The 13,150-nt window shown below is 43.2% G+C and overlaps 1 protein-coding gene across 1 annotated transcript in view; it reads right to left on the reverse strand.

The window, feature by feature from the left end:
• Window positions 1-13,150, reverse strand: part of CAPN5 (calpain 5) — a 93,791-nt gene that overhangs the window by 58,110 nt on the left and 22,531 nt on the right. The window contains exon 2 of the mRNA XM_087965951.1: window positions 11,976-12,152. Coding sequence (XP_087822077.1) covers window positions 11,976-12,137 — 162 coding nt within the window. The 5' untranslated portion in view covers window positions 12,138-12,152. The remainder of the gene's footprint in view (window positions 1-11,975; window positions 12,153-13,150) is intronic.

Genomic DNA, 13,150 nt, shown 5'->3' on the forward strand with positions numbered 1-13,150 from the left:
TAAAGCAAATTGTGGTTCAAAAAGTTAAACCATTCTGGACTAACCAACTAAAATAACAATCTACTCCATACCTGCGCTGTTGTCGATTTTTAACTCAACAATATAATTCAGCAGTGGATTATGTGGGCTAATTCAGTTTAGGCCTGGGTGGATTTTGGCTGATTTTAAAAAGTGAAGCAAGGCCAGACCTGCTTACTATTCGGACTGGAGACCACCAGGAGATCTCAGGAGAGGCAGCTACAACAGAACAAGTAACAGAATATAACAGAGTTGGAAGGGACGTCGGAGGTCTTCTAGTCCAACCCCCTGCTTAGGCAAGAAACCCTGTACTCATGATGGTGAACTTATGGCACGTGTGCTACAGGTGGCACATGAAGCCATTTGTGCGGGCACATGAGCCCAACCAAACTTACCTGCACTGCACATGTGCATGCCTCCCAGCTGTTTTTTCGGCCTGTTTGAGGCCTTTTTTTTTTGGCCTCCCTGAGGCTTGAGGGAAGCCTCTGCAGCCTCAGGAGGCTGAAAACGGGCCTACTTGGAAGTGCCCATTTTTCAGCCTCCGGAGGGCCTCTGTAGCCCGGGGAAGGCCGTTTTCACCCTCCTGGGGGCTCAAGGGAAGCCTCTGCAGCCTTGGGAGGCCGAAAAACAGGTCCGTTTTGGCCCTTCTGGTATTTCCAGAGGCTGAAAACAGGCACTTCTGGTATTTCCGGAAGGCCCGTTTTTCAGAGCCCCCGAGGCTGCAGAGGCTTCCCTGAGCCTCAGGGAGGCCGAAAAAGGCCTCAAACGGGCCAAAAAAAATCAGCCGGGAAGCGCACGCATGTGCAGTGCAAGTAAGAGGGCGCAGCTGGGATGTTGCATGCACATGCGCAGGGAAGGTGGGGTGCGTTGCCTTCTGGGTGCTGGCACGCGAACGAGCACCATTTTGGGCACGAGAGCCCACAAAGGTTAGCCACCACCGCCCTATACCATTTTCAAGACAAAGGGTTGCCCAATCTCTTCTTTTAAAACTTCCAGCGTTGGGGCATTCACAACTTCCAGTGGCAAGCTGTTCCACTGGTTAATTGTTCTCCCATGCAGGAACTTTCTCCTCAGTTCTAAGGTTGCTTCTCTCCTGGATTAGTTTCCACCCAAGTTGGAAAAGGACATCCTGGCAAATGGAAAGCCATTTTGCCAATTCTGAGAAGAAAGCTGCCCAGATGGGTGCCTGAAAGAAGCAATCAGGATCCAAGGTGGTTTAAAAGCAGTTTTATGCATTGTCGTTCCCTTCTTAGAGAGAGAGAGAAAAAAAAAGGAACAAGGGCCAAACATTTATTTTTTTTGGACAAGTTGTCAACAGTTGCTGTGGCTGGGCTATTTTTTTTTCACTCAGCCCTGAATTTCCTTGTTTGGGCTTCTTCTTCCAAGCTTCAAGCTGCTCCCTGCAACTAACTGGCTGTTTTCCATGTGTCAAAATCTTCCTGGCATTTGCTACGGAGACTCATTTAGAGTTTTGTTTTGTTTTTAAAAGCAGTTTTCAGGACTGTTTGGAGCAAGACCGGAGTGTCTCAAAGCCAGAGATGGTTTGAGTTTTGCTGATCTGGTGCTAATTCCTTGCTGCTCTTCCATCGCCTTCTCTTTGACTTCACCGTGCATTTTTCCCGCCCTATTCTGGAAGTTTTATTCAACTTTTCTGTCTGACAAGTACAATAAGCGTAGGTTCCTCCTCTCCCTCCTTCCCTCTCTTCCTTTTCCTTCCTTTCTTCTTGTCCTTCTGTCCATCCACTCCTTCTTTCTTCCCCCCCTTCTTCCCCCTTTCTTTCTTCCTGTCTTTATTTCCCTCTTCCCATCCGTTCCTTCCTTCCTGTTCTTCTTTCCCATTCCTTCCTTCCTTTTCTCCCTCTTCCCTCCCTCCCTTCTTTAATGATTCTTTCCTTTCCTCCCTCCCTCTTCCCTTCCTCCCCTTCCCTTCCCTCTCTTCTGAACTCTTCCTTTCCTTTCCTTTCCTTTCCTCCCTCTTTCCTTCCCTCCCTCCCTCTTTCCTTCCCTCCCTCTTTCCTTCCCTTCCCCTTCCGAACTCTTCCTTTCTCCTTTCATTTCCTCCCCCTCTTTCCTTTCCTCCCTCCCACTTCCCTCCCCTTCCCTCTCTTCTGAATTCTTCCTTTCCTTTCCTCCCTCCCTCTTTCCTTCCCTCCCCTTCCCTATCTTCTGAACTCCTTTCCTTTCCTCCCTCCCTCTTTCCTTTCCTCCTTCCCTCTTTCCTTTCCTTCCTCTCTCTTTCCTTTCCTTCCTTTCCTCTCTTCTGAACTCTTCCTTTCCTTTCCTTTCCTTTCCTCCCTCCCTCCCTCTTTCCTTTCCTCCTTCCCTCTTTCCTTTCCTTCCTCCCTCTTTCCTTTCCTTCCCTTTCCTCTCTTCTGAACTCTTCCTTTCCTTTCCTTTCCTTTCCTCCCTCCCTTTCCTCCCTCCCTCCCTCTTTCCTTTCCTCCTTCCCTCTTTCCTTTCCTTCCTCTCTCTTTCCTTTCCTTCCCTTTCCTCTCTTCTGAACTCTTCCTTTCCTTTCCTTTCCTTTCCTCCCTCCCTTTCCTCCCTCCCTCCCTCTTTCCTTCCCTCCCCTTCCCTCTCTTCTGAACTCCTTTCCGTTCCTCCCTCCCTCTTTCCTTTCCTCCCTCCCTCTTTCCTTCCCTCCCCTCTCTTCTGAACTCTTCCTTTCCTTTCCTTTCCTTTCCTTCTTTCCTTTCCTTTCCTTTCTTTCCCTTCCCCTTTCTTCCCTTTTCCTTTCTTTTCCCTTTCCCTTCCTTTCTCTTTCCTTTTCCTTTCCTTTCTCTTTCTCTTCCCTTTTCCTATCTTTTCTTTTCCTTTCCTTTCCTTTCCTTTCCTTTCCTTTCCTTTCCTTTTTCCTTCTTTCCTTTCCTTTCCTTTCTTTCCCTTCCCCTTTCTTCCCTTTTCCTTTCTTTTCCCTTTCCCTTCCTTTCTCTTTCCTTTTCCTTTCCTTTCTCTTTCTCTTCCCTTTTCCTATCTTTTCCTTTCCTTCTTTCTTTCCTTTCCTTTCCTTTCCTTTCCTTCTTTCCTTTCCTCCCTCCCTCTTTCCTTCCCTACCCTTCCCCTCTCTGCTGAACTCTTCCTTTCCTTTCCTCTTCCCTTTCCTTCCTCCCCTTTTCCTTCTTCCCCTCCCTCCCTCCCTCCCCTTTTCTCTCTATCTGCATGCAAATGTTTTTATTTTCCAGAATTTCCTACCAAGCCAGGCTGGGAAATGAAACCTTGCCTCACGCCTCAAGACATTCCATATTTATATTTAATATATAAAAAGGTTTGGTCCAGAGCAGCATCTGGAGAGCATCTGTTGAGCGGCCTCTGGAGTAACGGTGGCAAGTCACTCCGCATCTATTTGTCTGCCAAGCCAGCTTCCCTGTTGGCATCCATCACCATTCATGAGCCTCATAAACACAGCCAATGACTTAGAGCTTGACTGCGGTTGTGGAATTCGATATGTGAGCCAGGAGAAGCAACACAAAAAAACCCAAAATCTCTCTATACGGCCTTCCTTCTGAATTTCTTTCCATTTCATTTCCCCCACTTCTATGGGCAGTCCTTGACTTACGACCACAAGGGAGCCCAAAATGTCTGTGGTTAAGTGTGACCTTGGTGAAGTCAGTTGTGTCCCATTTGACGCACCTTCCCTGCCACATTCGTTAAGTTGAACCACTGCCGTTGTTAAGGGAGTAGCACAGTCGTTAAGTGGATCCAGCTTCCCCATTGTCTTTGCTTGTCAGGCGGTCGCAAAAGCGGATCACACATGACCCCGGGAACACGGCAACCATCGTAAGTATGACCCAGTTGCCGAGAATTTTGACTCACGTGACCATATGGGGTGCCGAAACAGTTGTAAGTATGGAAAACGGTCCTAAGTCACTTTTTTCAGTGCCGTTGTAACTTTGAATGTTCACTAAATGAGTTGTTATAAGTAGGGGAGTTCCTGTATTCCTTTTGGACACCTAAGGAGGTGCAAAATTACCTTGTAAAATGTTTGCCAAGACCCTTTCCCCAACCAATAATCATTCTACTTAAGGATGAGGGTTGGGAAAGGGTCTTGACAATCATTTTACAAGGTAATTTAAAGGCCCTGAAGGCCAGACAAGGAATCATGGATGGAAACTGAACAAGGAGAGATTCAACCTGGAAATAAGGAGGAACTTTCTGACAGAACAATCAACCCATGGAACAGAAGTTGCCTTCAGAGGTTGTGGGAGCTTCATCCCTGGAGGCTTTCGAGAAGAGATTGGATTCCCATCTGTCAGAAATAGTGTAGGGTCTCCTGCTTGGGCAGGGGGTTGGACTAGATGACCTACAAGGTCCCTTCCAACTCTGATTATCTGTTAGATCTGTTAGAGGGAAGTGGTTTTCTGGATTCTCAAGAAAGCATCTGATTGGAAGGACGGAGGGGGCGGGGGGAAATATTACATTTTTATTTATTTACTTGCTCGATCCCCGTGCTTTGCTATGAAATTATGTGATCGAGCTTAGTTTTTAGGGAGGAAAATAAGGGGGAAAAAATTCTGCCTCTGCCTACCAGCCTCCATCGATTTGCTGTGTGAGCAAGGAGACAGCGTGGAGCCTGGGCGTGGCTTAGCTCAACTGGTCTGTACTAAAAGCTGCTTGGTGCTCTGAAACTGAAGCTGAATCTGAAATTCCTCTCCTCCGCTTGTGTTTTGCATTTGGAAGAGATTTCTTTTCAGGTGGGGAGGGGGAATAGAACTCCTTAGCATCAGAGCGTGTTAATAACAATAATAATGATAATATAGGAAATACTAATATATATATTAATTAAATGCATATGCCATCCGTCTCACTATCGAGCGACTCTGGATGGCTTACAGCATCTTAGGAACAAGAATATAAAACCAGTAAAAACGTGATAATAACAGGAACAATCAACAAGCAGGAGAAAGCCTGTCTCTGTACCAATGATGCATAAACTCCTTAAATTAAAACTGACACCAAACTTGGTCTGTTCACAGGGTGGGGGGAACCTTCTCTCCCCCCACGTTCTCCAACAGAAAACCAGACAAGGGCTGCATTGTCCTCTCTGAAATTCAAAAGATGTTTGTCTGGAGAGCGCAGCTGAGAGAAACGACATTTCTCTTTGCAGATGGACCATTGCATCATTTTTTTTCCGGATACAGAAATGCAGTCATTCAGGCTGTGCATGAAAAGCCTGGGAGGCTCCCAAGGAGATCACACCCGCAGGGTCCATGGTTAAAAGGAGACCTATTTCTCCCATGAATTTTGAGAAGCAACCTGCGTCTGGGAATGGTCCTTCCATGACAGGTAATCCTTGACTTACAACCATCCCTTTAGTGACCAAAGTTACAGCAGCATGTCAACAGTGGTGTCCCCCAGGAACTTCCGGTTTGTCGGCTTCGCGGCGGCAGGATTTGCGGCTGCGTGATCCCTGCGCGCTAGCCGCTTTGGGGCTCCGACCCAGACGGGTGCGGAGGCTAGGCTGCCCTGCAGGGGCAGCTGAAGGTAGGGGGATCCGGGAGAAGGGTGTGGGGGTGCTGCAGACCTCCCGGCCGGCAGAACTCCCTTTTCCCAGGACGGTGCAGCGGCGATCCGTAATGGCCGCCACAAAGAAGCTGGCAGCCGGGTAAGAATGTGCAGGAGGAAGTGGAGAAAGTGCTTGAGAGGAGAAAGTTTTCTTGGCTCCTAGGACTCTAAGACATATTTAATAAAATTCCTGAAAAGTATGACTTTCTGAATAGTACCTGCCAGAAGAGGAAAAAAAGCGGCTGTTTGATGGTGCTGAAAGGATAGCTTTCCCTCTTTTTCCTACGGAATAAATAACTGGATATTAAGAAACCTATTTTTAGGTGAAAATTGGTTTTAAGCGATGAGTGGGAAGAGAGAGGATTAAAAAGAAAATATTTGTATGCTAAGACTTTGTTGGAGGAGATGCCTTAAGGATTTGAAGACTAGAATATATTGCAATAAGATTTTAAACAGATTTGGACTTTCTTTCTCTTTGATTGATATTACCCCAGAAGGAGAAAGTGAGAACTCTGCCTTGGTTTGGACTGACTGATAACTTTGGGACTGCTTTATTCTTTTTATTTTCTTTTGAATATTCTGGTTGTTGTAAGAAGAAAGAAGGGGAAAAGAAAAGAAAAGATTTATAATGGCTCTTTCTGTTGAGGAACTAAGAAAAGAATATGAACAAGCAAAAAAAATGGTAAAGATGGTGTGGAAGAAGCTTTCCTTTTTTTAGAAATGGCGCTTACTAACTATCAACAAACATTACAACAGATGAAGACAGCAGAGGAACAAGAAAGAAAGGAAGGAGCCATTTTTAATGAATCTAGAATTTGATCAAGAAAGAAGGAAGAGAGAAAAGAAGAAAACTAAAGGACTTAAGATCTAAAAAAACATTTAAGAAAGGGAAAAATAAGGTGCAAAACCAATATGATGATAGTAAACAAAAGGGAAAAGGAACACGACAGAGAAGGGAAGCCAGTAAGGCAGAGGCTAGAAGAAGGGGGTAGAAAGGTTTGTTGGGAGAAGAAAGAAAGGAAAAGGTGGAGAAAAGCTACAATGTTTTGAAATTAAATGAAAAAAGGAATTTTTATGGATAATGGATAAAGTATAATTTTTTTAAAAAGATTTTGCAAGGTACATAAGATGAGATGGTAGTATTGTAATGGTTTAAGAGTTGATAAGAGATTAAAATGTTAAAATGTTTAAAAATGATTGGTTTTAAAATATAATAATAGGGAGGTTTAGAATACTGTTTTAATTAAAGAGTTTAATAAGATTATGGTATTGATGTTATTATAAAATTTTTATTATAGTATTTTTTTTTAATATTTGGATTTATTGTCTAATTATGTACTTAATTATTTTGGATGTACTAGTTAGATAGAATGTACCAAGCAAAATCGGATTGGGTATTGGATATTATTTTAAAGATTAATTTGATTAACTTAGGGGGAGATAGAAAGGCATCATACTCTGATTAATGATTTCAGGAGAAACTTATTTTTTTCTTTCTTATAAGGAATGAGACAAAGGGATGATAAAAAATGGACAAAAGATACAAATATAATGATTCAAACTAAGATGATTAATTAAGATAGAATTAAGAAGGGTGAAATATGTGGAGAAGTTAATATAGAAGGCTTAGAATGGTAAATAAAATAAGTAGTGATATGTAAGATGAGCATGAATATAATTGAAGTCCATGAAGAGAGAGATACCTGGGTCCAAGTTACTTTCCAAAAGATTTTTTTATGTTTTGTGTGTTGTGTGTATATGTTTTTGGGGGAGAATTAGTAAAAACTTGTAGAAATATAGAATGAGAATAATGGTAACCAAGCCAGAAAGAAATAGATGAAATAATAATAATGATATTGAATAAGAGTAAAGAGAAGTAAAGAGAAATTGAATAAGAGGTTTTTGTATGTTATATGGAAATGGTTTAAAACAGAATCATAATTTATCTGACTTGTTAAATTTACAATGAAAAAAGGTTTAAACATGTAATGAATAATGATAATTTGTGTGTTTTAAAAATTAATAAAACTTGTTTAAAAAAAAAAAAAAACAGTGGTGTCCCCCACAAGGCAGTGTTCTAGGACCAACTCTCTTCATACTCTACATAAATGACCTCTGTGATCATATCAAGAGCAACTGCGTCCTCTTCGCTGATGATGTAAAGCTGTTCAATACCACAGACAATACTGCTACCCTTCAAAAAGATCTTGGCTATGTATCAGAATGGTCAAACAAATGGCAACTTCAAATCTCAACAAATAAATGGTCTGTCTTACATATTGGCAAAAAAAAATATCAGAAAATAAAATACAAGCTGAATAGTCAAGATCTTGTTGATGATCCAAACTCTGTCAAGGACCTTGGAGTATTCATCTCTAATGATCTAAGTGCTAGAGCCCACTGTAACTATATAGCCAAAAAGGCACTAAGAGTTGTTAACCTAATCCTACGTAGCTTTTTCTCTGGTAATATCACTCTACTAACTAGAACATACAAAACTTTTGCTAGACCAACACTTGAATACAGCTCATCAGTCTGGAAGCCACATTACGTATCTGATATTAATACAATTGAGAAAGTCCAGAAATATTTCACAAGAAGAGTTCTCCACTCCTCTACTTGTTGCAGAATACCTTATGTCACCAGACTTGAAATTCTAGAGTTAGACAACCTAGAACTACGCCACCTTTGGTTCTATCTAAGTATAGTACATCAAATTATATACTGCAATGTCCTAACTGTCAATGAATACTTCAGCTTCAATCATAACAACACAAGAGCACACAATAAATACAAACTCAAGGTTAATCGCACCAAACTTGATTGCAGGAAATACGACTTCAGCAACAGAGTGGTCAATGTCTGGAATACTCTACCTGATTCTGTGGTTTCTTCTCCAAACCCCCAAAATTTTAACCTTAGACTGTCTACTATTGACCTCTCCTAAGAGGTCTGTAGGGGCGTGCATAAGCGCACCAACATGCCTACCGTCCCTGTCCTATTGTTTCTTTTTTTCCCTTTCTTATATGTATTCATTTCATATATTCATAACCGTGTTTATACTTATACCTGTTATCTAATAATCGCTTGACAAATAAAATAAATAAATAAATAATACTGCAAGGGACCTTGGAGGTCTTCTAGTCCAACCTCCCCAGCTCAGGTAGGAAACCCTGCTGAAGAAGGGACTTACAAAACGTTTATCACCCTTACAACCGCTGCAGCATCCTCAGGGTCCAACATGATCAAAATTCAGACGCTTGGCAACTGACTCGTATTTATGACGGTTGCAGTGTCCTGGGATGTGTGTGTGTGTGTGTGTGTGTGTGTCTTGTGATCCCATTTTGTGACCTTCTAACAAGCAGAGTCAATTCCCTTACAATCCGTGTTACTAACTTCACAACTGCGGTGACAATTCTGTCCTACACATTGGTGTAAAATAAAACCCCAACACACCAAATACAAGCTAGGCAGATAGGACCTCGTGGACGATCCTCACTCTGTCAAGGACCTTGGAGTTCTCATATCTAACGACCTAAGCACCAGTGCTCACTGCAACAGCATTGCCCAAAGGCATTTATGTTGGGGTTCGCTGGCAGCAAGTGCGAATGGCTGAGGTCTCGGAGAGCAAGGACTCAGATAAGGGGCCTGCGTGCGATGCAGGGATGGGGCCAAGACCATCAGGGAGTGGAGTGCTGCCTTCGGAGATTGTGGAGGCTGGCAGCAGTGAGGAAGAGGCCCCCGAGGAGCCTGTGCCCAGGGTGCATGCACGCAGGGCTGCTCGAAGGAAAGAGCAGCTGCAGCAGCATGGGTGACTCGGGAGTAAGGCTGCAAGAAAATGGCCCCTCCCTTAAGGGATAAAAGCCAGCTGAGAAACTGGAGTTCTTTGCAGGAAGCAAAGAAGTTCTTGCATTTCAAGCCTTGTGGAAGTTCAGACTACCTTGGTTTGTGTTTGGAGACTTTTTGTTTGGAATATTTCTTGGCAACCTAATCGAGTGCTTTTGGCAGCCTTGGACAACTTTGGCAAGGCTCGTTCTTATGAGAGACAATTAGTTTTAATAGCCTTTTAACCGTGAATGAACGGAATTTGCAGAGAAGCATTAAAAGGTTTTGCTTTGATCTCTGTTTGGTGTTTGTTTCCTTGGAACAAGGTTTGGGTCAGAACACATTAAGAGTTGTAAATCTAATCTTACGAAGCTTCTCCTCCCGTAATACTGATTTGCAAACTAGGGCATACAAAACCTTTGCTAGACCAATACTCAAATACAGCTCTTCAGTCTGGAATCCGCACTGCATATCGGACATTAATACAATCGAGCGAGTCCAGAAGTATTTCACGAGAAGAGTTCTCCGCTCCTCTGCTCGTTGCAGAATACCCTACGCCACCAGGCTTGAGATTTTGGGCTTGGACAATGTTGAACTACGCCGCCTACGGTTGGACTTAAGCGTAGTACACAAAATTATCTGCTACAATGTCCTACCAGTCAATGACTACTTCAGCTTCAACCGCAACAATACAAGAGCACACAACAGATACAAACTCAATGTAAACTGCTCCAAACTCAACTGCAGAAAGTACGACTTCAGCAACAGAGTGGTCAATGCCTGGAATGTACTGCCTGACTCTGTTGTTACATCCTCTAACCCCCTCACTCCTCTAACCTCAAACTATCCACGATTGACCTCACCCCATTCCTAAGAGGTCTGTAAAGGGGGGTGCATAAGTGCACCATCGTGCCTACCGTCCCTGTCCTATTGTCCCCATTTATTCGTACCTATTTCCTGTATTCTTACTCATGTTTATACATATACCTATTATCTTGTAAGCGATTGACAAATAAAATAAATAAATAAAATAAAAAATAAAAGAAGGAAGGAAAGAAAGAAGGAAGGATGGGGGGAAGGAAGGAGAACAGGGAAGGAAGGAAGGAAGGAAGGAAGGAAAGAGAGAAAAGAATGGAGGGAGGAGAGAAAGGAAGGGAGAGAATTTCAGTAGTTCTTGACTTACAACCCCTCGTTTAGCGACTGTTCAAAGTTACTGTGAGACTGAAAGTGTTACCGACAACTGGTCCTTGCAACTTACAACTGAAGTGGCATTCCCCAGGGTCAGTTGATCAAAATTTGGGCGCTTGGCATGTTTTTGTACAATAGTTGTGGTGTCCTGGGAGGGGTGGGGGTCACTATTTGTGACCTTTCAAACAGGCCATGAAAAAGCTAAGAAGGGAACCGAAAGAACGGAGCGTGTCCTTCTCCAGCAACCAACGCCCAGACAAGCTGGGATTAACGCCAGACAAACAATCAAGCAGAAAGCAACCAAGAAGAAAACCACGCTCCTGCCAACAGGACAAGTTGGCGAGGTACAAACAGGGAGCAAGCCACACATACATCAGCATTGATGCTGTTACCTAGCTGGGTCATGAAACGTCTGCAGGAAAACAACCAAAACATGAGCACCATGGACCCCACAGTCCTCCTCCTCCTCCTCGTCCTCCTCCTTTCCCTTCTATCACTTATGGTGTTACCTGGTCAGGTGATGAAAGTCTGCAAGAAAACCACCCCACTGTGCTCCTCTTCCTCCTTCAACCCAACTCCCTTCTAGAATTAATGTTGCCTTATTGGGTAATGAAATGTCTGCAGAGAAAACAGCCACGTTTAGAGAGCACTAAGGACCTCACAGTTCTCCTCCTCTCCTCAAACCCCTTCCCTCCTAGCACTGATGATGTTACCTAGTTTGGTAATGAAATGTCTGCAAGAAAACAACCAAGCTCAGAGAATACCAAGGACCCCACAGTTCAACTCTGAGCTACAAATATTTTCTTCTATTGATTATGCTCAAGCCCCTTCAATTAGGTAATCAGAAACAAGAAGAGAGGAAAAAAGAAAGAAAGAAAGAAAGAAAGAAAGAAAGAAAGAAAGAAAGAAAGAAAGAAAGAAAGAAAGAAAGAAAGAAAGAGAAGATATGTTCAAATGTCTCAGTGGCACTATCCCATCAAGCATGGTAGAAGTTTCAAGTTCTTCTCTGATATGAAGAACCCCAACAAATTCCAGGACCCATCTTCCCATTTGGCCTTACTCTTAAGGTATTGAGATTTAAGAGCTGACCAGCAGTTGTAAGGCTGCTGTACGACTGATGGAATGAGGATGAATCAGCAAGGTTATTGCCGCTTTAAGACTGAGGATGGGTCCCACAGGGTTTTACCGCTTTAAGAAGCTGCATATATAAATGAGGCCATGAGAGGATGTATCTCTCTCTCCTTGTGTTCTGTCTCCATTGTGGTTCTCTGTGCAGAGTAAAGAAGATTGATTGATTGCCAAGTATTTGCCTACCATGTACATGTATGTATATAGCTGTCTTGTAGATAAACCACTGTTAAATGACAAAGCCTCTGGGTGCTGTGTTTTGCTCCTGGGTTGTCTCGCAATAGTAGTCATGCTGCAAATACTCTGACACTTACTTTGGGTCGCTTCCATTGGATCCCCTGAATCCGAGACTGGTAGAAGAGCGAGCCATCGTTGGCTGGAAAGAGCGGATCTTCAAACAAGATTTTCCTCCTCTGACAGTCCTTCTTCAAAGTTGAGTACCGCTGGTTTTCATATGGCTTCACTGATGAGAACATTCTTCCTGGTCGCCCCTAGAAGGACAGAAGGCAAAACTTCAATAAGAGGATTCACAAGCAACAGACAAAAAAACCCAACCTTGGACGTTGCACTCCAAGCACGTCCAGAAAGTGACAGGTTGAGGAAGACTCTGCCCAACCATGACAGATCCAGTGAAGATGATTTTGGACACCCAACGGGAGTTATAATTTCTTGACAGGGAGAACAATTTATCAGTGGCATGACTTGTCTCTAGAAGTTGGGGGTGCGCCATCACTGGTGGTTTTTAAGAAGATACCGGACAGCCATTTGTCTGTGTTAGAAATTCTGTATTTAGCCCTACGAAAACAACAGCGCACTGTCCACATGTGCTTTTCTGCTCAACTGTGAGAAGGAAAGCACATGTGTACGGTGCACTGTTTGTTCTGGAGGGCTATATACAGAATTTCTAACAGGTTATGGGCCCAGTCAAAAGCGCAAGATACAGCAAACAGAAAGAAGACGGCAACAGAAGAAAAGAAAATGGCCTGTAACACAGCTGCAGTAAAGCTTTCATTTGTAAATCTAACAGTCTGAAATGATCCAGGGCCTCCTGCTTGAGGATGAGGTTGGACTAGATTCAGAAGACCTCCAAGGTTCCTTACAACTCTGTTATTCTATTACTCATGTAAAATTTTCCCTGTTAGGCAAGGCAGAAGTTCACGGAGCTGGCCAAGATGCGAATAAATGCTGGGCTGACAACTGGAGGAGCCAATTTGGAAGCCACTGACCTAAAAAAGGAAGATTTTGGCTGCCAACATTGGTTTCTGGTCAGCAATTACTCCAAATAATGGTTTCCACTGAGCAAACATCTGGGATGACAGAATTATGAGCACAGCTCCATGTGCTGGCAAAATAAAATCATTAATTCTTCGCTCCAAGGACCAATACCAGGATCTTAACCATGAACTCCTCACTCCTGTTAAACCTCAAATAGTTTCCTCATTCTTTCATTCATGTATGCTTTGATATTCTCACAGCAGTAAAGCAAACG

This window comes from Notechis scutatus, chromosome 5 (assembly GCF_049901735.1).
Source record: "Notechis scutatus isolate UNSWTSFEM ecotype Mainland chromosome 5, rNotScu1.2, whole genome shotgun sequence".
NCBI classification, from domain to species: domain Eukaryota; kingdom Metazoa; phylum Chordata; class Lepidosauria; order Squamata; family Elapidae; genus Notechis; species Notechis scutatus.